The 22,378-nt window shown below is 45.6% G+C and overlaps 3 protein-coding genes across 6 annotated transcripts in view; 2 read left to right on the forward strand and 1 right to left on the reverse strand.

Moving 5' to 3' along the window:
• The first annotated feature begins 29 nt into the window (after positions 1-29).
• On the forward strand, positions 30-11,833 carry LOC127391621 (cytochrome b-245 chaperone 1). Of its 3 annotated transcripts, none has more exons than XM_051634564.1 (7): positions 30-165; positions 2,826-2,956; positions 4,128-4,169; positions 5,412-5,485; positions 6,643-6,739; positions 7,994-8,138; positions 8,717-11,833. In XM_051634564.1, the coding sequence occupies exons 2-7, from the start codon at positions 2,872-2,874 to the stop codon at positions 8,844-8,846; spliced, it is 573 nt and encodes a 190-aa protein (XP_051490524.1). In that variant the 5' UTR covers positions 30-165; positions 2,826-2,871; the 3' UTR covers positions 8,847-11,833. The 3 variants fall into 3 exon arrangements, with proteins under 3 accessions (XP_051490524.1, XP_051490525.1, XP_051490526.1); XM_051634565.1 differs by having other exon boundaries at positions 2,830-2,956; XM_051634566.1 differs by lacking the exon at positions 30-165 and adding an exon at positions 3,066-3,140 and having other exon boundaries at positions 2,880-2,956.
• A 281-nt stretch (positions 11,834-12,114) lies between these two features.
• Positions 12,115-20,523, reverse strand: HEXD (hexosaminidase D). 2 transcript variants are annotated; one of them, XM_051634542.1, is made up of 12 exons: positions 20,430-20,523; positions 20,253-20,362; positions 20,098-20,185; positions 19,401-19,565; positions 17,440-17,623; positions 17,096-17,167; positions 16,160-16,355; positions 15,389-15,471; positions 14,524-14,602; positions 14,346-14,447; positions 13,760-13,849; positions 12,115-13,140 (listed from the first exon to the last, which is right to left on the reverse strand). In XM_051634542.1, exons 1-12 carry the CDS (start codon positions 20,508-20,510, stop codon positions 12,972-12,974), a joined length of 1,419 nt encoding a protein of 472 aa, XP_051490502.1. In that variant the 5' UTR covers positions 20,511-20,523; the 3' UTR covers positions 12,115-12,971. The 2 variants fall into 2 exon arrangements, with proteins under 2 accessions (XP_051490502.1, XP_051490503.1); XM_051634543.1 differs by lacking the exon at positions 17,096-17,167.
• Positions 20,524-20,768: 245 nt separating this feature from the next.
• OGFOD3 (2-oxoglutarate and iron dependent oxygenase domain containing 3) overlaps positions 20,769-22,378 on the forward strand; it is a 38,590-nt gene continuing 36,980 nt past the window's right edge. The window contains exons 1-2 of the mRNA XM_051634552.1: positions 20,769-20,876; positions 21,152-21,375. Of these exons, the coding sequence (XP_051490512.1) occupies positions 20,818-20,876; positions 21,152-21,375 (283 nt within the window). The 5' untranslated portion in view covers positions 20,769-20,817. The remainder of the gene's footprint in view (positions 20,877-21,151; positions 21,376-22,378) is intronic.

The following is a 22,378-nucleotide window of genomic DNA, read 5'->3' on the forward strand; positions in this document are numbered from 1 at the left end:
CGCTCCTCCCTCCCCCTCCTTTGCCCTCACCCAAAATGGCCGCTGGCGCGTCCCACCCTACTTAAGCTAGAGCGCCGCCGCGGCCGCTCTCGCCCAGCCTCGATGGCCGGCGCTGCAGGCGGCGGTGCCCGGGCCCGCTCCCAGCCCGCCCGTGGGGCTGCGCAGGTACCGCCGGCCGGGGGGGGTCGGTCCGTGTGCGGGGGGGCTCGAGGGACGTTGTTCTGTCCCGAGCTGGGGTGGGCCGGGGCCGCTCCGGGGGCTGGTGCGGCGGGGCCCTGTGGTGCGGGCCCGGCGAGCGGGAGGAGCCGCGGGGGGCTCCCCTGGGCTGGGGGGCCCGGACGGGGCAGGCCCCGCGGGAGGGCTGGGGTTGGCTGCGGGTAGAGGAAGGGACAGCCAGGCTCGGTGGGGTTTGGGCAGCCCGGCGGGTGCTTTCCAGGGGTGCTCGGTGAGGGGGAGATTGGTCGGGGCCTGGGTCTGTCCGGGGGTGGGGCAGGCCCAGGTGGGGGGAGCTCAGCCCGGTCCTGGCTCGTTAGATGCTCGTGAAGCTTTCGGGCTGCCCGCTTGGGTCGCTCCCCTCACTCTGAGTGCTTCGTTTGGGCCCTGAGGAGCAGTTTCGTGTCAAACCCATCGAATTAAAGCAAAATTAGCAGCCCAAAATACCTGTTTCTCTCTCTCTGTAATCACAAAACTGTCATAGTAAAACTTTCGTGTTTACCTTAAGGCCTTTTTATGACTTACCTGATTAAGTATAACTTTCAAGAAGCTGCTTGGGTGCATTTTAACTCCCTGAGGCAAGGAGCTGCCTCTGTGGGAGGAGATGCTGTCAACTTGGAGTGTCCAACATTAAGCTGATTCTGGCACTGGCACGACTGAGCTTCCCTGGACCAAGATGGGAGCGAGACATCCACGTCTGCATGAACGGGTTTACCTGGTGCACTTGTTAATGATGCTCTAAGTAGGATGTGGGGTGTGTGAAGTACAGCTTTCTGTAGTGATCCTTATGTGTTTGATACTTCATTGACGTTTTTTAGGTTGGAGACAGGAGAAGGCTTTGTATGTGCAGAAATATTTTCTAAGGTGTTGAGAGCAACTCACAGGAGTAATGTCAAAATTGAAACTGGATGCTGGACATCCAGAGGAGATGGGGTGTGTCTTATGCATAAGTGGTTTTGTCTCTTAGTTTCAGATTCTCTCAGATGTGTTGCTAAGAGATGAAAATCAAAGTCATACGTGCTTTTTATTTAACTGAAAAGTCTTGGCTAAATCTGCTTTATTAAATGAAAGAGAAATCCCCTGAGGTTTTCAATCTAGTCAGTTGGTGTAGAATTGTGGGAGTGCCATGTAGTACCTGTGAAGAGCAAGATGACTAAAGGACTAAAAATGGCTTGCTGTTCTTCTGTAAGAACCTGGATGTGCTTGGACCTGCTCTCAAGTGTTTTTTCATGGTTATTCAAAAATGTATTGCATGTTGGTGTCCTTCTGGCAGCCTGTTACCATGGGCAGCTAACAACAGCTTAGTGCCAACCTCCTGGGAACTTGTTCTGTGAGCAGAAGGGCTGCCTATTTGATGATTAAAACACCAAGTCAATAGAAGGAGTTGGTGTAGTTGTCTTCAACAGTAAATGAGCAGATGAATGCCCCTTCAGTCTCCAGAGAGCTCCACAGCTTGTGAGCTTCATCCCTTGATCAGAAAAGTAGATATCCTTTCTAAAAATCCCTTTTGGGTAAATCTACTTAAACCCCCCAACCTTAAGTGCTGTCCAGGTTGTAACACAAAAGAGCAAAAGAGAAGAAATCCATGATGAAGGCAAACATCTACCCTGCTGTGACAGCATGACACAATCCTTAGCATGTGCTTTCATTTCCCATTTCCTTTTACTGGCCTTTATGATAGCATCGTGCACTTCTGCCAATTGGCAGAGAGAAGCAAGAAGCAGCCTGGCCTTTCTAGTGACAATCCTAAATCAGCTGGGTCCTCATAAGCCTCCTGCATCTCATGCATATCAGTCTTGATGCTTGTGCTGAGAGTATTGGGGTAAGATTGTTGTTTGCACTGGAGATCACAATCGTGCCAGAATTCAGTTTTATTCTGTAAACAGTACAGACTTGCTGGAAATGCTGCATGGGATTGCCCAGCTCTTAATCTTTTTTATTACCTTTCTTTTTAATTTCTCCTGTTACTTTCTGTCTAGGCGGAAGGCATGATCTTGTTGGGGAGAGAAAAACACGTCAGTTGTTGGAAATTCCTGGTTTTATCCTTGATTTGGCTTGAAAAATGGGAATGCCACGTACAGCACTCTGTGACAGTGGCACTGCTGGGCTGAGGCTGTAACCCTTCTTGGTCTGGCACCAGGAATGAGAGACCCAGAGTCTCTGCTGCAGGAGGCTGTGTTCTCCTGCTTCAGCTGCCAGGCAGGTCCAGCATGGCAGCCTCAGCAGAAGTGTTGTCCAAGCACTTCCCATTGCTCTTGCTGTTTCATTTCTCTGAAGAAGTGCTGCATGAGTTAGCAACAACATTGCTCCAGCTTCTTGATTTTCACATTTTCTTCTGAAGTTTGGTTATAATAAAAAGGAAGAGACTTTAACCTGAAAAATGAACATTCTTGAAGAATTCAGATTTCTGTTGTTGTGCAAGCCTCAAAGTGACAATTTTTCCCTGCAGTTTTTTTTAAGAGAGTATGTTGCTCTTCCTGTGAGAGATTTACGTTCTTATTCTGGACACCTTTTATAGTCTGGATTAAATCCTGACAAAGGCTGGGAAGTAAAAGTGTTGGAGTCAGCAATTATTTAAAATTCTTACTTACATTTAATTTTTTTTTGTCCAGTGAGGTTTCATGAGTCAGACTGGCCTGTTGGGAGTTTCTTCTGAAGATGTACATGTTGGTTGAAAAACGCACAAGTTCCCACCTTCATCTGAAGAGGTCACCTGGCATTCGATCTTGGTCTCTCTTTGTTGGTAAGACCATAAAACTCCTGGGTTTATTTCAGATCTTACTTTAGGGGAAGAGGGTTAGAGAACAAATTCTAGAAAGAGCCTCTAACAAGAGGCTTTTTTTTCTTTCCAGAGGAGATTTCATCATGCTTTGAACTTCTCCTTCAGCGTAACCAATGAATGAAGCTGAAGCCTCCTCCTCAGTGTGGTAGTTTCACTGAGAGACTGATAATTTTTCAGCCTGTCATCTGTAGACCCTCAGAGGTTCATGGACAGAATTTTAAGGGAGTTCTGAAAGATCAAGGAAAGAAAGTTTATTATATGCCATGTAGCAATACAGATGGGGCTTCTGAGGGGATGCAGGCATACATTGACACATGTCTAGGCTTTCAGAAATGGAAAACTCTGCAGTGGAGTGGTGCTGGGGTTCCATCTCGTGTGTGGTTGGCAGTGATCACCTCACAGCACTGTGTGTGTGAGATGGGAAGCCATACAGGATGTTCTGAGAAGCATCTGTTTCTAAACACTACTGAATATGCAGGAAAAAAAAACAAAATGGGGTGTTACTTCTTAGGACTGCACTGAGAGACCTGGTGGGCAAAATGTGTCCTGTCCTGCTTTCAGCTGAGCAGATCCCACTGCAGTAGCACTCAGGCTGTCATTGCTGACAGTGACCTTGTCTTGCCAAGCACTCAGACAAGATCTTTGCAGTGGTGCTCTGGGGCATGAAGCACTTCTCCACTGCTTCCTCCTCCATGGGAGAAATGAGCTGGCAGTTTCTGACACGCTTTATTGCGGAAGTTTTCTTTTGGTTCCACAAAGTACTGAGAGGGGGGGGAAATAACTGCTGTAGTGTTTGTTGGCCAGGCTTGAAGTTGTACTGCACTGGAGAGGAAGGGTTGGTGGAATGGCTAGGCTGAGAGTCCCTCTGAAGTTCTGTTCCCAATTCTGTCATAGCCTTTTCTTTCTAACCTCAGCCTCTCTGCTTTTTGGTGTCTTGGCAGAATGGGAGGTTTTTTTAGACTGAGTTCAGAGAAAAATAACTGACTCTTTCATATTGTGATTAATGTTTTCAGTCACATTAGTGCCTTTTTTAAAAAGCTTTGAACTCGTGAATATATTTATGTATTTTATCAGGAAATTTTAGGTGGTTTGAGCTGTTTGCTTGTCCTAATTCTCTCCCCTCTCATCCTAGGAATAGCCTCCATAGGTTTGGCTGCTGCTTATTATAGTGCAGGTAATGGCTTTTTTTTTTAAGAATTGTTTCTGTCCCGTGGATCTATTTCTCCTGCTCATGACTCCTCTCTGCAGCTTCTGTCTGGCCTTGCAAAGGCAGTAGAGGTACTTATCACACTTTGTGGTGTGAATATTAAAATCCAATTAGGATTCTTGCCTGTGTGTGACTTATCACACTTTAATGCTCTATTTTTACTCGACCTCCCTTTCCATTTGCAAGAGTGTTTTTAATAATGGTATTTACTATGTGGCACCTTGTACTTTTAGTGTGTTTTATAAGTGTGATTAGTTGGTCCTCACAGCTCTCCTGGGAAGACATAAAATGATTGCTTGGCACCATAATGAAATTATTACCTTGCCTTTGATGGGAATGCTCTGTTGCTCTGGAAACTGTTAAATCATCCCTGGCAGAGATTTTTCATAAGAACACCTTTAGAGAACAGTCAGCTACTGCTGCTTCCTGCCTCCCTGCAATAGAGCAGACTGCACCAAATGCCAGATATCCTTCCATCTCTGGAATTTATCCTGCAGGCTGTCCAGTGATTCTCTTGCTGCATCCTGTTAACAATACATTTGAAAACTTAATAGTGTGTAGGAATATGTTGCCAATAAATTCATGTATTTTTATTTTAAGAGCAAAGTCCGGTGAAAGCTGCTTGAGACACCAGCTTAGCAGCCTTTCTTTTTTCCTTAAGACAGGGCAACAATTTTTTTCTGAAATAATACTGAGCAGAGTTCCACTCTGCCTTCAGTAAAAGCCTGAGTAAGCAAATTGCTTAGGCTGTATGCAAACATTTTCAGGACATAAAATGCAAATGTTTGTTTGTCCAGAGGGCTGACTGCTTCCTTTTTTGAGGAAACATGTTTGCTTCAGTGAGTTTCCATTGTCCCTTACCCTCTGCAGCACAAATATCTGGTGGTTGACAGCAGGGTGAGAAATTTATGGATGTCTTGTAAGATGCCCTTGCTTTTGGAGAAGAGAAAGATGTGTAGTGATGTTACAACCTTGCCAATAATACATATGCTTATTGTTCTGTATGGTTTGGAGCCTGGTGTAGGTGGAGTCCTTCAAGAGTTTTTGTATTTTTATTCTGAGAGAATAAACAGCTTGCATTACAACTAAAGGCAGGAATGTTGCATCCTTTTGTGGCCTTTAAAGGGAGCATGTTGCTTTTAAAGCTCTTTGAATAGCAAAGAAGGAAAAATAAAACGTCTAATTTTGTACATTTTTTGCGTTGTTCAGATGGTTTGGCATGGAAGCTCTTCTATATGGCTGGGTGCTTCTTTGTGGCAGCACAGAATCTGGAGCAGTGGGAGGTAAGATACTGAGCTTGGGAAATGGGTTGTGTTGTTCAGGAACACTTGGTGGGTGCTGATCCCAGCAGCCCTGAGAACTTGCTCAGTCCAAACAGACAAGTTGTGCTCCTGGTTTTAAGGAAACCCTTCAGGGCTGCTATACCAGGACTAGAATTCATAGAATGGTTTGAATTGGAAGGGACTTTAAAGATCATCCAGTTCCAACCCCCTGCATGGGCAGGGACACCTCCCACCAGCCCAGGTTGCTCCAAGCCCCATCCAACCTGCCCTTCAACACTGCCAGGGATGGGGCAGCCACAGCTTCTCCGGGCAGCCTGGGCCTCACCACACTCACACTAAAGAATTTCTTCCTAATGTCTAACCTAAATCTTCCCTCTTCCAGTTTTAATCCATTACCCCTTGTTCTATTACTCCCTGCCCTTATAAACAGTCCCTCCCCAGTTTTCCTGGAGGCCCTTCAGGCACTGGAAGGTACTCTAAGGTCTCCCTGGAGCCTTCTCTTCAGGCTGAACAACCCAAACTCTCTCAGCCTGTCTTCATAGGAGTGGTGCTCCAGCCCTTGGATCACCTTTGTAGCCCTTCTCTGGGCAATATTTTTTTCCTATGCAAGTATAAAAACATGAAGCTAAGCATAAGAGTGTGGTTTTTTTAAGAGGATACTTGCCCCAAACTGTTTTGTGGCCTCTTCTTCCTCTTACATAAAAAAGGGACAAAGAACAACACTGGAATTTTGGTGGCGTTAGTGACTATGTTAGTGAAAAGTGTGACTAGAAGTATGTTTGCTGTGTAGTTGTACTGTAGTCCAAATGCATGCACTGGAAGTGAAAACTCCAGGACCTGCAAGTTAACTGTTCAAATGTGATTCCAGGCTGAGTTTTTATTACATTAGGAATGTGGTGAGTGGGGCAATGAAACCATTTTAACTTCCTTCTAGAAGTAATGCAGGAGAGATGTTAAAGTCTCTGTTAAAGCCAAGAGCAAGATAATGATTTTCACAGTCTACGTAACAGGAATGTCCCTAAAATAGCCATGCATTTTTCTGTGTTACCAAGATTATTTTCACATAGAACTATTTTTATTTTACTTTATTTGACTTTTATTTGAAGCATAGTTGCTGGTGCTGTTTTTAAGAAAATCTTTATTTTTCAATGTTACAGGAAGCTGTATTTGATAAGAACAAGGGAACAGTTTGCCTAAAAACATTCAATCTTTACAAAAAATTACTGACCTTCTCAAAAGGAGGCAATGAACAAGGTGAGAAAGCAGCATCTGTGGTGGCAAATGTGGTGGGTGGACAGAATAAATGCATACATGCTGATTTAATAAGCTGCTCTGGAGTTATATACTCAAATTAGTCACATCTATTTTGTTCCCAAGCATCATATATGTAATAGTCTGCCTCTCAGGACTCAAATGCTTTTTCAGGTTAGGGTGCTGAGTGCATCTTGTTAATTATTTTAATCAACTAACTAGGCTTACACATTGCTTTCTGCAATAGTCTAAGCCATTCCTTTGGGTTTTTGATGTATGGGTTTGTGACTCTCCTGCTTTGCAGGTGGGACTGCTGAAAAATTGAAATTTTGGATCCATGAGTCAAGATTTATGTAATCTAATCTGGTTGATAAAACCATCTGGCTGGTAAAAGCTACCTGCTTTGGTAGCAGGCAAATGTTTAGATATCATGCAAGCAGGCATGTTGTATCTTGTAGCTTTAGAATATGCATTGAAAGAAGCATGTTTGGTAGGCTCAGCTTGGTGCAGTATCTTGTTTATCCTGAGCTTCCTGTTGGAGTAACAGGAGCTGAAGTGCCTTAGGTGACTGGGTTGAGGCACTGTGGGCCAGGAGCTCCATGGCAAACAGCAGGATCCTCTGCAAGGGCAGATTTTTTTTTTTAGTTCTACTCATTACTCTAAATCAAACCAACTCTCTGTGTGCTTAGGAAACTGTCAACATTTGGAATGTTCTTAACCTGAATTGGTTTTTAAACAGTTCATTTTGGAGATGGAAGATAAGAGATGTGAAGAGAAGAATGTTTAATGTTTCTGAGTGTTTCTTTAGGGTATGTTCATGTGTTAGGGAGCTGAGCACATCTCTTTCTGAGAAGCTCTTGGTAATACCTGTTTCAGGTACTGTAAATGTAGAGATGCAGAGATCAGGTGCTCTGAGCAGTTAAGCCTTTCAGCATTTGTTCAGTCCTGGTGAACTTAACACCTCTTTAGCTGCTCCATGCAGAAAAATAGTTAGAACTGTCATTAAAGTGGGAAACAGAAGAAGTAAACTAATGGTCCCCCAGCTCTGGGAGGCTGAGTATCTTGTTCACTAGTACATGCTGTAGTTTTCCCTCTTTGCTTTCCTTGTTTGTTCTTCCTGTAGTGTTTGGCTATTGCAGGACTGCCCTGGTTGTCTGAGATCAGAGCACTGGCACTCGGGGTCCCAGGGGAGTCACCCGTGGCAGTGCTGGGAGTTCCCTGTGTGCTGACAGGCTGTTTTTCCACCTCTCTTCACAGTCGTGGCTCTGCTGCCTGAGATCCGAGCGGTGCAGGTGGAGGAGGAGGTGGTGCGGTACTTCGGGAAGGGTTACCTGGTGCTGCTGAGGTTTGGCACTGGGTTTGCACACCCCCTGACTCAGAGTGCAGTGCTGGGCTGTCGAAGGTGCAGTGTGGCCTTTTTTTCTTGTTTGTTTGTTTTTAAATTAGCATGTGTAAGATGGGAAACACCAATCACATGGGTCAGAAATTGTGAACTACTGAGACTCCTTCTAGCTCCATTTCCATACTTGCTGGTATGATCTTGTGTTATTCAGTTTAACTTGTTTAAAACCCTTTAATGCTTTCAGTTTCAGACATTTGGGCAGCACCATCTCCCATTAGGATACTCATCATATTTAGGTATCTAAGATCCCTTCAGTGCTGCATGTCTCCTGTGGTTACCTTCACGAGCTGAGCTGTGCAGTGGCAGAGGGGGTTAATTCTATTTTGCAAACATTCAGTGTATTTATCAATGAACAGCATTTATGTAAAGTATCAACAATAAGGTTTCTTGCAGCAGGGTCTGTGGGAAGGGGATTAATTTGTTCTATATGTAAGTAATGGCTTGGCTTGGTACACCTTCACTGTCAGTCACACTCCTTACCATATGTTGACTGGCCCTTCAAACAGTTGTTCTCAGGAATTAGCATGCCTGTTGTCAGCACCACAGTTCCACTAACTCTTCTTTCTTCCTTTCCACAGTGATGTGGAAGCAGTTGCCAAACTCATTACTAGTTTTCTGGGACTGGACAGAATAGAGAGCCAACAAGATCTCTCTCAGAGCAGCGAAACAGAGGCTAGTGATGCTGATGAACCACAGGATAAATACTAACAGACATCATGAGGTGAAGAAAGCAGAAGCTTTCAAACATCTGGAAATTACAGATTATTCTTCAGGAAAAGAATTCCCTCATAATCTTGACCTGGGCATTTCTCTACATGTGCATTTACTATAGAAGGAATCTGTCTTAGGGCACATTGGTGCTCAACTGCTTCAGAATCCATGCTCACAGTATTGCCAGGATAGAGTCCAAAGCAAATCCTGTTTCATTTGCTCTTTTGCTTTTGAGTTTTGTAAGCTTATCAAACTTGTCTAGGAATGGTTATTTATGAATGAATTTGTTTGAAATAATTTACATGCTTTCCCACTAATGAAGTGGAGATACAGATATAAACTTCCATGTATTGCAAGCACCTGCTGCAGATACAGGATATGAAGTGTAGAAGAGCTGAATTTCTTACAGCACAATGCTTTGAGGTTTTTCTTGAAATATTTTAAGTGATTGACTATATTGCTCAACAGGTTTTAAGCAGCTTAATACATGCAGTTAGGTGATGCAGGATTGTGGCTCTTTTATATTCTCTACTACTGACTTGCCACTAGATTTCAGTGGAAAATTAAGTTGGAGTGACTGCCTTGGAATTGGAAACATCAGGCTGATCAATTTGTTATATTGTCCTAATCCTCTAGGACTTTCCAAGGAGCCACAAACAGTAAACAAAAAATGACCATGTTGATGATTCCCTGTCTTTGAGATGTTGTAACTTAATCTAGTTCTGCTGAACTTCTGGGTATAGACTATCCCAAGATAGAATAACCTTTTACTAGACCTGAATATTTACTATTTTAACTATATATTTAGAAAGGAAGAAAAGCACATCTGTTACTTTAGGGAAAATACTGATCTCAAAGAATGTAGCAGCCTAGATTAGCTTAGTGTTTCCTCACTTGAAATTATACCTAAGTGCAAGTAATAACTTTTTTTTAACATAGCTGGGATAGATCCAATGTTTGACTTGCACCCTTGCTTTGCTCTGGGTGTGAGTAGTGTCCTCTGTTCTGACCAATAGTGTCTTAAATGGTTAAAAGATGAATTTTCCAAAATTTTTTTTAAGTAAAAGCTACCTCAGTTAGTCAACATGTTCTGTCTAGAACTAAAACTTCATGCCTCTTATCAGCTTTTCAGTGGAAGGAAAGAGTTGTAAAGAGCTGGAAGTTCCTTCAACCTGCTAAAACTGCTTGTATTAACAAGCTTTTATCCAGGAACTGTATGGTGTTCAGTCCTGAACTAGAAAATATTTCCAGAGTTACTGCTAGGTCTGAATGAGGTAGGAGATGACTGTGTGGTCTGCTTTCACCTTTGACCAGCAGCAAATGTCTTCAGGACTTGGAATAACCTGCATTCTTGTTTCAAAGCACTCTACAGAAGAGAGAGCTCTGAGAAGATTTCAGCAGAAGCTGTGTCTGGTTGTGTGTTCCACCTGTATTTGGAACTAAACACATACTTATCTGACTAAGATTTCACTTGAAGCCATTTAGACCTAGTGTGTGAGCTGGGAGACCAAGTGCTCTTACTGTCAGTTTGAAAGGGTGATCAGACTGTAACAGGGAGGTGGCTGTTGGTGCAGCTTGACTGCAGCACAGAAGTGGGTCTGTTTCTGTTCAGTAAGTAATCAGGTCAGGTATCAAAGCAGACCTATAGACATTCTTGTGAAGTCCTCTGAGCTACTGGGCAAATCCTGTGGCTTTCAAACTCCACACCACTGGAACTGGGAAGCTGCAAGGTTGGGTTGTATGAAATTGTACAAAAAGTAGGTTTCAGGGAATTAGCTACATCTGGCCTTTATTCTGAAGCACAGCTATAAGCTAGGAATAATTATCTAACCTGTTTAAAAAAGATTGCAGGATGTAACACTTTGGGGAGATCTTCATTTAAATCCACTCTAATATATACCCTAGAAACACTCATTTTGGAAAGAGGGGAATGAGACTGGGAATTTGGAGAATTGTTTTTTTTTTTTCTCACTATGTAAAATTAGAATGTCAAGTGTTCTAAGGACTTCCAGGAGGACATACTGCTAAAAAAGAGTATTTAATGTTATAATATAAGCAAAAGGTGCTGACTCAGGGCAGTTTCTGCTCTTCCCTCTTTCCACTTGTCCTCTCTCTGATAATTTTTTCCTTGCCACTTTTCACCATTTTGCTGCAGGCTTTTTGGGATGGTTTTCTCAGTTCTCTTGGGCCTGGCATAGCAAAGGGCCCAGTAAATGTAGCCTGACACGTGCCTCATGTAAAGTGGCTTGTGCTAAAAGGAATGATGTGAAAGAATAGTTTTGGTTAGGGAATTAGATTCTGGTAGAAGAGTATTACAGGAGTTGTATTTGTTAATGTTTTTGCATCCTGGGCTGTCTAGCAACTTGAGACTAGACAGCTGTAGTTTGACTTACAAATTGTTTGAAACCCTGCATCACAGACCTTAGGTTAGATCCAAGCCCCTGCTCCATAAAGCCAACACTTACTATGTCCTTTAATAGAACTGTATCTAGAGGGCCATTTGGCAGACATTTCAGGTTAAACTTGAGCAGCACATTTGAATGACTTGCATGTATGTGGATGGATGGGATCAGGGCCTGAGCTGTCACACTGAACAAAAGCTAAACTGCATGTTGTACAAAGGGAGAAAGCTGCATCATCTAAACTATAACTTAATATTCTGATGCTTCACAGAATGAATGTTTCAGTGACTAGGATCAATTGCACAAGTCTCAAAGAAAAGCCAAATATTTCTACCATATAGCTGACATCTGACTTGTGTGCTGTATTTATGAATTTATAGACACCAAAACCTAAGCTGGCTTACACAACAAGGAGTGCTAGTTCTGACACTGTAGTAGATCACTGAGAGGCAAAAATACTTCTGGCAAATGGTTAGAAATTGGTTTTCTACTTTAAAATTGCAAGTGGAATTCCCAGTGAGGCCTTGAACCTTGTCTTTTTTTAAAAAAATACCCATTGATAAAATAAACTTTGATAACTTGTTTTGTGTCACTGTAGTCTTTTTTAAATTGGTTTTAATGGAAATGTGTTAAAATATTGATGACAGTCTAAATTACTACTTGGCACAGCCCTACTGGAGGAGTTAATGGAGGGCAGGACAGCAGAGGAAGCCCAAACCCCCTTGCTGACCTTGTTACAGCAGCTCAGTTTTCAATTTCAAATAAGCTGGTAAAACCAACTCTCCCCTGGTGAATGAATATATTTGCATTTTCCCCCCTTTAAACCAAATCATGAAAAAAACCCAAACACTTTTCATGAAACCTTTTGAGTATCAAAGGATTTATTAAAGTAATATAAATTAAGATCTCATTTATTTCAAGGTAAGTGGCCTTTTAAATTAAGTTATACATAGTAATTGGTTATTTTTAGATAAAAATCTACATGTGGACCTAACTCCTAAAGCTCTCATTAAATAAATTAAAGATTTGTCTTATGCTGTGCTACTTCCTGTCTAGAGATGTACTCATTTTATAGTAGACTGTTCCAAGAACCTTCCAGTACCTGTCCTTCCAAAATAAGACTTTCAAGAAAGCAAGAAATTAAGCAAACAGGTAAAGAATATTTTGAATATTTATGGTTGTGCACTTAACTACCAGACTTGGGAATTACTTGCCCTTGTAGAACATCTCTCTCAATGTAGCTGAAAGGGAGCTGAAGTACAGACCATATGGACCTAAAGCTTGTTTAAAATATCTTAAATCTTCTGTTTTATGGAAAATGCAAAAGGTGTGACACATTGGCTCCTGTCTGAGAGCAGAACTTGTGGAACTCCTCCAGGCCATTGTTATATATAAAGTCTATTAGTATTACAAATATAAAATCTGAAATAAATTGGGTTTTTCTCTTGCCTTGAGCTGAGTTCTGCCTCACTCCTGCATTCTGTTATGGAAGGGGAGCAAATCTGACTTGGAGGGCAGGTGAGTTAAGGCTCAACAATGTGTTAAGACAGGAAAAGTAAGAGTTGAAGCTTATTACACTAATCGATTCCTTGATGCCTTCAAGTCACTTTTGTTTCATCACAGTTGTTGCTTTAACTCTTAAGATGACAAACTAGCTATGTCTAGTTTCAGATTTCCACCAGCCATGTTTTCCCACGGAATAAGCCTAATTGAAATGCCCCTAATTTAGTGCTTTTATTGCTTCATCTAAATCATCCACCACTTCCTGCAGCTTCTGTAGGCTGGGGTGGACGTTCTCCTCCATCCACTCCTCTATTGTACACTCATGGAAAACTTGCTCCATGGCTGCTCGGAGGTCCTGCACCACAGCATTCCACTTGGAGAGAAGACTAAGCAGAAATGAGACAGGAAGAAACAATCACATTTGCAGCTGAGCTCTGCCTCCTGGGAGGGCTCCATTACTGGGCCCTTTTGAAGGGAGAACAGCCCTTAAAATGACTTTAAAGGAAAAGAAGCACCTATCACAAGAGCTCAAGGGACTGGAGTTTGTGCAGATGGCAAAATGTTACTGCTGTTTGTGCTTAAGGACCATTAATCTTGGCACTTCTGCAGTGACTTGTTGGGAATTAAACTGGTTTTTTTTTTATCAGGAAGAGTGGATGCAGTTGGATATTCCCCTGATCACAGCAAAAAAATGTGTAAAATAGCCATTGAGCATGAATCAGCATCACTTTGAGGACAAGTTCTGAAAAGCACCTATGGTGACAGGGAGCAAAAGGAGAGTTTTCTGGAGACCAATTTTGGACTTGGATGCAAAGGATTTGCTCAACAGAGGCAGATAGAGAAACAGGTTCTTCTGTTTAAAGCCACAATATGAATACTTCATATTGTTTGATTTCCACTGATGCTTCTGAAATAATTCTGGAAAGGGGCAAGGACTCTGTATGTATTTCAGTGCCCGAAAAATGACACTTTATTTCCCCTATAATGCAACATCAGTGGTGTTACCTGACTGCATCTGGCTGGAAGTGATGCATGATGATAGGGTGAATAATCTTCCTTTTTCTGTGGTAAGGGCTGAACCAGCCTGTGACATATCTGAAAAGAAAGGGGAGTATGAGCAGTTTTTGAAGCAGCAGTGACATGTCTGTAGGCTGAAAGGGAAGACACAGGGCCTGAGCTGAACCCTTTCTGCACAGACAGAAGAAATGCTCAAGGAGTAAGTAAATTTAAGTGTATATTCATTTGGAACTAGCTCATAAAAGACTTTTCCTGGCAGGTGAGAATAACTGTTCATCAGTTGCAATTTAAGTTTCATTTCAAGCTATTTTTTTTTTTGTAACCATAGCATTAAAATAATTAATTTTAAGATTTTAATTCAGGAAATAACTTGATTCTTGAAATAAGGCAACATACAGTGTTTAAGGATTCTGCTGACATACTTTAAATGTGTATTCAAGTATTTCTGCTGAGGTGTGAATATATAGAGATGTGATTCCTGAAATGCAGAGCTTGATGCCTTTGCTGGAGTTAGTGCCCCTTTTAGAGATGACACAGCTCCCCACTCCTGCAGAGAATCAACATAACTCATTACCTGTTCCTTTCAAGAAGTTCATCTACTGATGACTTGAGGTAGAAGGTAACTTGGGTGACAAGTGTAAGGATATTGCTCCCAGGAAAGGTTCCCAGACTCGTGCTGTCCGAAGAGGATCTGTTAGTTTCTGAATTTGCCACACCATGAGAAACATCTGATTCCACAGCTGGAATTTTACCTCATGAAAGAATCAGTTTCCAGGTTGGACATTCCCAGCAGCTTTTCCACATCTTCTTTAATCTTTTCAGAATAGCCACCTGGCAGAAGACAGTGGAAATAAGCAAAGGGAGCCTAAATAACCAAAATGTTTATAAAAGAAGGTTGTTCTGGAGTCCTCTGCATTGGCTTAGTAGTTCTCCTTGGATGAAGATTTTTTTAAAAGGTAAAATAGAGTAAGGAAAAAACTTTGGGGGTGGGAGGAGTACATTGACTTTCACACAACTGCCTTGTGCTAGGAAAAGCAATTCCTAGCTATAAGCTTTCCATTCAGCATGCTGAATATTTCTAGAGCCTTAGCTAAAAACAAGTAGGTTGTGGGGTTTTTATTTTGAAAGTAAGAAATGCAGAAAGACCAAAAAAAAGAAATTGGTAACTGCCTGTGAAGAAACCAGAAACTATAGGAAGTATTTTACCAGTGTACTACCTGGATCAATTTTAAGAAAATTGATTAGTTAAAACAACTTAGTGTAAACAAGCTCTAAATCTAAATGAAATCAATCTCATAGCAGTAGCATTTTAAATCAGTCTCAAAAGCTATTCAGCTTACTGTTGTTTTTTTTTTTTTTACTATGAGCATGAAGAAGCTTGTGACCATTTGTGGGTTAAACCAAACCATTATTATGTTATGGTTGTTTTTAAAGACAAGCCAAGAGGCTTCTCTGCTCCTGTATCCCACATGTGCAATATGTTTAATTTATTGTTTGTAATTCAGAGCATAATCAGACAGATCACCTCAAAATATAATAAGCCTGTGCCAACCTTAGGGCAAGGTCACTTCACTTGTGTGCTAGGCATTAGCTGAGAGTATAAAGTTGTCATTGTACCATTCTTTAGTGCCTGTAGACATACAGCCAAGGATGGAATTGCCACAGGGAGAAGCTCACACAAAACAGAGAAGTGATCATACCTAAATAAGAAAATATTCATTAATTAGATGCTTCAGTGTCAGAACATTCTAAAAGAGTGGGAAGTGTTAGTGTTTCAATCACTACAAGTCAATGAGCTTTAGAATTGTTTCTGTCTCAGATAAGGGACTTTCTAGCTCTGAAATGTGAAGTATTCCTGTTTCACTTAGAGGGAACAGACAGTCAAATTACTTGGCCCATTTAGGGTTAGAATTCTGACCCCCATCAATTAGGGTCAGAAGTTGTCAGATCTCTGGTATTCCCTTACACCTCTTGACTATTGCTTAAAAGCCTTTTACTTCTTGGTTCTTACATTACCAAACTCTTTTGCAGTTCCATTCTATCTGACTTCCCCTCATTCCGTTGCAGCACAGTTAGCAGAATGCAGGGTGTGTCTGTCAGCAGCCCACGGTGCCACAAAGTACCTACAGGCCTTCAAACCCAACCTGCTACTGTTGGTGTCTGCCAAAGCCATTGCTCCTGCTGATAAATACTGCAGCAGTTGACTGGAACTCTTGAAATCCACCTTCACAGTAGGCTGGGGGAAGCCCAGATGCAGCCAACAGGAAGGACTGCAGGGTTGCGAAGTTCCTTTCTAAATCCCCAGCCTCCTTCTACCTCTTAGGGAGTTTTTGGGTGGGAGTTTGTTTCCATGAGATCCTTGGAAGTGTTTAAAAGGATGTTCCTTACCTCTGCCAGCCAGTCAGGGCAATACCTTCAAGGAGATCAGCAGGGCTGTTGCTTGCCACCTTCAGCCATTGCAGATGGTTTTTTAAGTGGTGTCCAATAAGTGTCAGAGACTGATTCACTCCTGTAGCCCCTTTAAAAGCACTAGCAAACCACACCTTGGAGAAGCCACATCTACGATACTTCTCTATGAGGTGCACTGCAGGAAGACACAAAAGGATGGTTATAGGGTGAGTTGTTCTCTGTTGTCAGCCTTGACTGTAAAGCTGCAATTAACAGGAACCCAGGTTCAGTCACAGCAGGCTGCTGAGCCTTGTTCTGTCAAGTTTTGAGCATCAACAAGGATGAGGGATGTGGCAGGCTCCCTCAGCAGCCCATCTGGTGTCTGATTGCCCTCCTGCATGTGCCCAGTTAATCCATTCCCTTGAATTGCTAAATTGCTTCAGTGCTAAGCACTGAGGGTATGTAAGCAGCATGCACACCTCCTCACAACTGGGTCTTCTCTCAAAGAAACATTTGTATGCATGTTAGATGATTGATTCTCTTATGGGAGCCTTTAGGAGTTTTTCCTTTGAATTCTATGGATGTAGGAAGCCTTGAAGCTTCTAGTGGAGAGCTGTTCAATATGGAGCTATCTGCTCCCACTGGTTTTAAAGCAAGGAAAGTTAATGTAGCAGGGCCTGTGAAAAACCTCTCCCATCTCCCACCAGTAATTCCAGACAATGCATTTATAGGAGTCCTTTATAGGACTAAATAAATCAATAGAAAAGGAAAATACATCATAGCAACTATTACATGAGATCAAACAAGAGCTACATTTCTGCTATTAAAGCAATAAAAAGCAATTTAACAACAGATTGTGTGTGTGTGCAACTAAGGTATGTTTCAATCATACTACTTTGTTCTGGGTATTTTGCTCAGCAGGTGACAGATACAAACCTTTGCCCTCCACATCAAGGTCTGCTGTGTAGTCCCAGATCATTGGCTGCACGAGCTGTGGGACCCCAGACTCTGAAAGGAACAGAGTTCTTCTAAATAATGGGCAATGGGTAGTTAATAGTGAGAACTAAATACATGTTATTGGTGTCACAGACACAGTCAGACAGCATCTGATGTAGCCAAGGACTACATGTCTCTACTTTCTAGTCTAATGGAACATATGTCAACTATTTTCAGATTTCTTGCTTTCATTATTTTCATCTGCCACCAAATCTGTTCTGACTGTTTGTGTAAACTTCTCTGCAAGCAAGGAAATATGACTCAGCCCATCATGGGTCACACACCTGCCAGTGTTTCCTCACTCATCCCTCTGAGCATGTCATCCCACACAATGGGTGTCACAGTGGGGTAAGATGAGGCCACACAACTTGCAACTGCTTTTATGTGGGATAAGCACAGCTTCTCTGGAGTGTTGTCTTGTTGTTGCAGCCACTGCTTTGACTCCTCTCCTTCGCCCAGGTAGTAAACCTGAAACATCAACAAATAATCCTCGTACAGGAACAGCAGGAAGAAGCTTGTATCAGGAAATCATACAGTATTCAAAGCCTATTGCACAGATGTGACACACAGAGTGGAGACACTTTAAAGCATCCCTCTGTTTTGAAGACACTGCAAGCACCTACATCAGTCTGCAGGAGGCTGTGGCCATGACTAAATGCATCAAGTAAGGGAATCTTCCTAGAGAAATGAAAACGTCTAAAGAATCACAGCATGTCAGGGGTTGGAAGGGACTTCTGGAGAACATCAAGTCTAACCCCCCTGCCAGAGCAGGACCAAATCTAGGGCAGGTCACTCAGAAACCCCTCCAGATGGGTCTGGAAAGTCTCCAGAGAAGGAGACTCCACAATCTCTCTGGGCAGCCTGTCCCAGGGCTCTGTGACCCTCACAGTAAAGAGGTTCTACCTCATGTTGAGGTGGAACTTCCTGTGCTCTACCTTGAATCCATTGCTCCTTGTTCTATCACAGGGCACAGCTGAAAAGAGGTTGTTCCTTGCCCAGTTAAAATCCAGCAATCCAAAGGTCCTGAACTGGGAAATTCCTGTTCTGGGGAAGGAGATCATTTGTATGTGAATCTACAAGTGACTTGAGGGCATGTCCAAGAGTGGCCCCAGCACACCTGGTCCTATGCAGAGGGTGGATGTGGGTCTGTTAAGCTGGATGTGCATTTAACTCTGTTGTTTTAGAGAAGGTTTTATCTAAGACACATTTATTCTACCTAACAGTATTCTGCATTATAAAATTTGCAGGTTCCTGTCTAACCTTGCCATCAGTTCCCACACAAGAGGATACAAAGCACTGAGCTAGTCTCAGTACAGTGAAGGTGATCACAGTGAAGTTCAGGGACCTGTGTGCTTTAGGGATGGTTTTAAGACACTCTGAGTAGGAGAAAACTCAAGGTTCTCTTCCTCAAGGAGACAAACTTAGAGAAAAAAACAACAACTTCCCACCACAAAAAGGCTGACTTTGAATAATGCAGCCAGAACAACAAGCCAACATCTTACATCAGAACTCACATGATTCTTAACAAATACCTGCAACTGACACCTCACGTTAAATTCTCATCTCACATTAAACCAAATGCCAAGTTAACTTGAACAAACTGTTTTTAATAATTTGGCCATCACAGTCAGATCAATAGAAATAACATCCAGTGGTACTGGAATAGTTTGTTGCTGAAAAGACTTTTCTACACAGGAGCCTTTAGGAGTTTTTCCTTTGAATTCTATGGATGTAGGAAGCCTTGAAGCTTCTAGTGGAGAGCTGTTCAATATGAAGCTATCTGCTCCCACTGGTTTTAAAGCAAGGAAAGTTAATGTAGCAGGGCCTGTGAAAAACCTCTCCCATCTCCCACCAGTAATTCCAGACAATGCATTTATAGGAGTCCTTCATAGGACTAAATAAATCAATAGAAAAGGAAAATACATCATAGCAACTATTACATGAGATCAAACAAGAGCTACATTTCTGCTATTAAAGCAATAAAAAGCAATTTAACAACAGATTGTGTGTGTGTGTGTGTGTGTGTGTGTGCAACTAAGGTATGTTTCAATCATACTACTTTGTTCTGGGTATTTTGCTCAGCAGGTGACAGATACAAACCTTTGCCCTCCACATCAAGGTCTGCTGTGTAGTCCCAGATCATTGGCTGCACGAGCTGTGGGACCCCAGGCTGCTGCTGAAGTGCAGAAGCCTCAGCCCTCACATTCCTCCCTCACCAAAAAAAACGTTCTGGCCCAAGTCCCACCTCATCACATCCGATGTGAAACCATTTCAAGTCCTCGTGCAGTGCCATGACCTGGTCAACCATGGCCTTGACCAGCGCCCGTGACTCCTCCCTGTGCGGGTTGAGGGCGTTGGGAAACACCTTCACCTCCCGGAGATGAGCGAACTCTTTGTGCTTCAGCGCGAACTGCCGAGGGAAAGGAGAGCGCGGTGGGGCAGCAGCGGGGGGAAAGGGGCAGCAGCGGGGGGGAAAGGGGCAGCAGCGGGGGGGAAAGGGGCAGCAGCGGGGGGGAAAGGGGCAGCAGCGGGGGGGAAAGGGGCAGCAGCGGGGGGGAAAGGGGCAGCAGCGGGGGGGAAAGGGGCAGCAGCCGGGGGGAAAGGGGCAGCAGCCGGGGGGAAAGGGGCAGCAGCCGGGGGGAAAGGGGCAGCAGCCGGGGGGAAAGGGGCAGCAGCGGGGGGGAAGGGGCAGCAGCCGCGTCCTCCCGTCTCAGCAGGGCTCTGAGAGCGGTCCCGGTGAGCCCCGGCGCTGTCTGGGGGGGTCTCCCCATCACCGAGCGCCCCTCCAGGTGAGGGCAACGGGGCAGGCAGCGCAGTGACACCCCGCGACCCGGAGCCTGCAGCCGACGGATTCACTGGGGTGCCGGGAGTCGCCACAGCGACTTCCCAACCCAATCCCTGCTCCGCCACCAGCCCTGCTCACACCCCCCCCCGGCGCTCACCTCCATGTGCCCGAAGCTCTGCACCAGCGGCACCACCTCCATCCCCTGCTCCCGGGCCTGCCCCAGCACCGCCCGCACCTCCCCGGGGCTGCGGGAGAGACAGCTGTCAGGGCCGGGGCGGGCAGCGCGGCCCCCGGGCCCCCCCCGGGCGGTACCTGTAGGCGTGCGGGGCCCGCAGCGGCTCCAGCGGCCCCGCGTACGGGAAGGTGTCCTCGTACTCCAGCAGCAGCCCCGTGGCGCCCAGGGCGCGGAGCAGCGGCAGCACCTGCGGGAGAGCGGGAAGGTGGGCGCGGGGCGGGGCGGGCCGGGGGGGGGTCCCGCCGCCCCCTCACCTGCGCCAGGTAAGAGGCGCGGGGCGGGGCGCCCTTCAGGTCCAGGTGCACCAGGCGCTGCCGCGGGCCCGCCGCCTCCATGCCCGCCTCCCGCCGCCGCTCCCGCATCGATTGCTCCGGGCTGGCCCCGCCGCCCCGCCCCGCCCCGGTGGCTCGGTCCCGCCCCGGTGGCTCGGTCCCGCCCCGGTGGCTCGGTCCCGCCCCGGTGGCTCAGTCCCGCCCCGGTGGCTCGGTCCCGCCCCGGTGGCTCAGTCCCGCCCCGGTGGCTCGGTCCCGCCCCGCTCCCGCACCTCACCGCCTCCCGGGCCGGCCCCTCGCCCCCGCCCGGCACCGATCGCCTTCCCCGGCAGGGGCAGCGGAGCCCCGAGCGCATCGCTCGCTGTCCGCCATGGCCCCACAGCGGCGGGCGCCGCGCGGGCCCGGCAGCGCGGGGCGGCGGCACGGCGGGTACCGGCGGGTACCGGCGGGGGGGGTGGCACGGCGGGTACCGGGGGGGGGGGGGGGGGTGGCACGGCGGGTACCGGCGGGGGGCGGTGGGACCGGGGCTGGCGGGACCCGGGGGGGGCGGCTGAAGGGGGAGAGCTCCTGTGGGAAGGCGGCCTGTGGCCTGCGGGCGTGACAGCGGGGTGGGAATCGCGCGTGTGTGTGTGTGAGCACGTCCCCGGGGTGCCCGCGGGTAGCGGGGGCAGCGCCGGTCGCTGAGCCTTGTGCTCGCCCCTCAGCGCCAGGGAGAGCCGAGGCCGGCAGGAGCCGCGGCGGGGCGGGCTGAAGGCCGCCCTCCTCCTCCTCCTCCTCCTCTGCTCCGCCGCCGGCCTCCTGAGCTGGAGCTGCCTGAGCGCCGAGGATGGGGCCCTGGAGGTGCTGGCTCGTCAGGGCGAGAGCCTGCGGGAGCAGTTCGTGGAGATCCCCTGCTCTGAGGACTACGACAGCCACAGAAGATTTGAAGGTATTGGGGCAGGACTGGCGGGGGGTGAAGCGGGCCGCGGAGCTGGCTGCTGCCTCAGCCCCTTAAACCGAACGTGTGCTGCAAAACTTGCGTTTCCAGCAAGCAGCTGCTCGCTCTCTGCGGTGTGTGAGTCCCCAGACCTTTAATGCTTCTCGGGCCAGCTTAGAAATTGCTGTTACTAAGAGTTTTTTTCTGTCATTCTTACGTAATTCCCTTCTGAAACTGCTTTGCTTAGGCTGTGTGAGAGAGACCTTTTGCTAAATCTGCTTCTAGTGTCTTCTCATACTCTGCTGATTCCTGTGATGGCCTTGTGGGTGAGTTTTTCCTGTAAACTCCACACAGGTTATGGAGTAGAACTGATTTAGGATATTGTCTGCGCCACAGTAGTTGCACAGGTGCTGCTGATACACTTGTTCAGAGGTGCATGTGTGTGGCAGCAGCTTTTAATGGTGCCTGCAAAGCACTTCTCTGTGTTTACATGTTTTGTCTGGGCCTGTTTTCTGTCAAGTAGGTGTTTGTTTCCCCTGGCGGTTATTTCTTTGGGGTGTTGCTGTTGGATCTTCCAGAGAGGTGGAAAACTTTAATCTGTGATCGAGAGCTAGTGAGAGCCTAACATGGGTGAGGTGTGCTCACGTTCTGTTTCTGATTTGAAACGTGTATCTTGATAAACTTCTGGAGCTAGTACTGCTTCCAGAAAGCAGCTTTGCTCTTGCTTTTTGTCAGCCTACCTGTGTGTCAGTCTGTGTGTTGACTGTTGGTTATTGCATCTAAAAAACAAAGTAGAGTTTTGAATTAGCTTTTAGCCAAGCCAGTTGTCTGATCTGGTCCAATATATGGCTAATAAAACATGTGCTGACACAAAGCTGGAGGCAGTGAGGAGGCTGGAAGAAGCTGCTTATGGTTGAGGAAGAACACAGATGATGAAAGGGCTGGAGAATCTGCTCTGTGAGGAAAGACTGAAGGAGTGGGTCTCTTCCCTGGAGAAGGGAAGGCTCAGGGGAGA

This window comes from Apus apus, chromosome 17, assembly GCF_020740795.1.
Source record: "Apus apus isolate bApuApu2 chromosome 17, bApuApu2.pri.cur, whole genome shotgun sequence".
Taxonomy (NCBI): Eukaryota; Metazoa; Chordata; class Aves; order Apodiformes; family Apodidae; genus Apus; species Apus apus.

Excerpts from the sequence above, each read along its gene's own strand:
- HEXD (XM_051634542.1), bottom strand. The coding sequence starts at position 20,510 with ATGGAGGCGGCGGGCCCGCGGCAGCGCCTGGTGCACCTGGACCTGAAG. Across the intron at positions 20,186-20,252 it reads CGGGCCCCGCACGCCTACAG|CCCCGGGGAGGTGCGGGCGG; the intron begins GTACCGCCCGGG and ends TCTCTCCCGCAG. Across the intron at positions 13,850-14,345 it reads GAACTTCTTGAAAGGAACAG|ATATGTCACAGGCTGGTTCA; the intron begins GTAATGAGTTAT and ends CTTTCTTTTCAG.
- LOC127391621 (XM_051634564.1), top strand. The coding sequence starts at position 2,872 with ATGTACATGTTGGTTGAAAAACGCACAAGTTCCCACCTTCATCTGAAG. Across the intron at positions 2,957-4,127 it reads ATCTTGGTCTCTCTTTGTTG|GAATAGCCTCCATAGGTTTG; the intron begins GTAAGACCATAA and ends CTCTCATCCTAG. Across the intron at positions 4,170-5,411 it reads TGCTGCTTATTATAGTGCAG|ATGGTTTGGCATGGAAGCTC; the intron begins GTAATGGCTTTT and ends TGCGTTGTTCAG.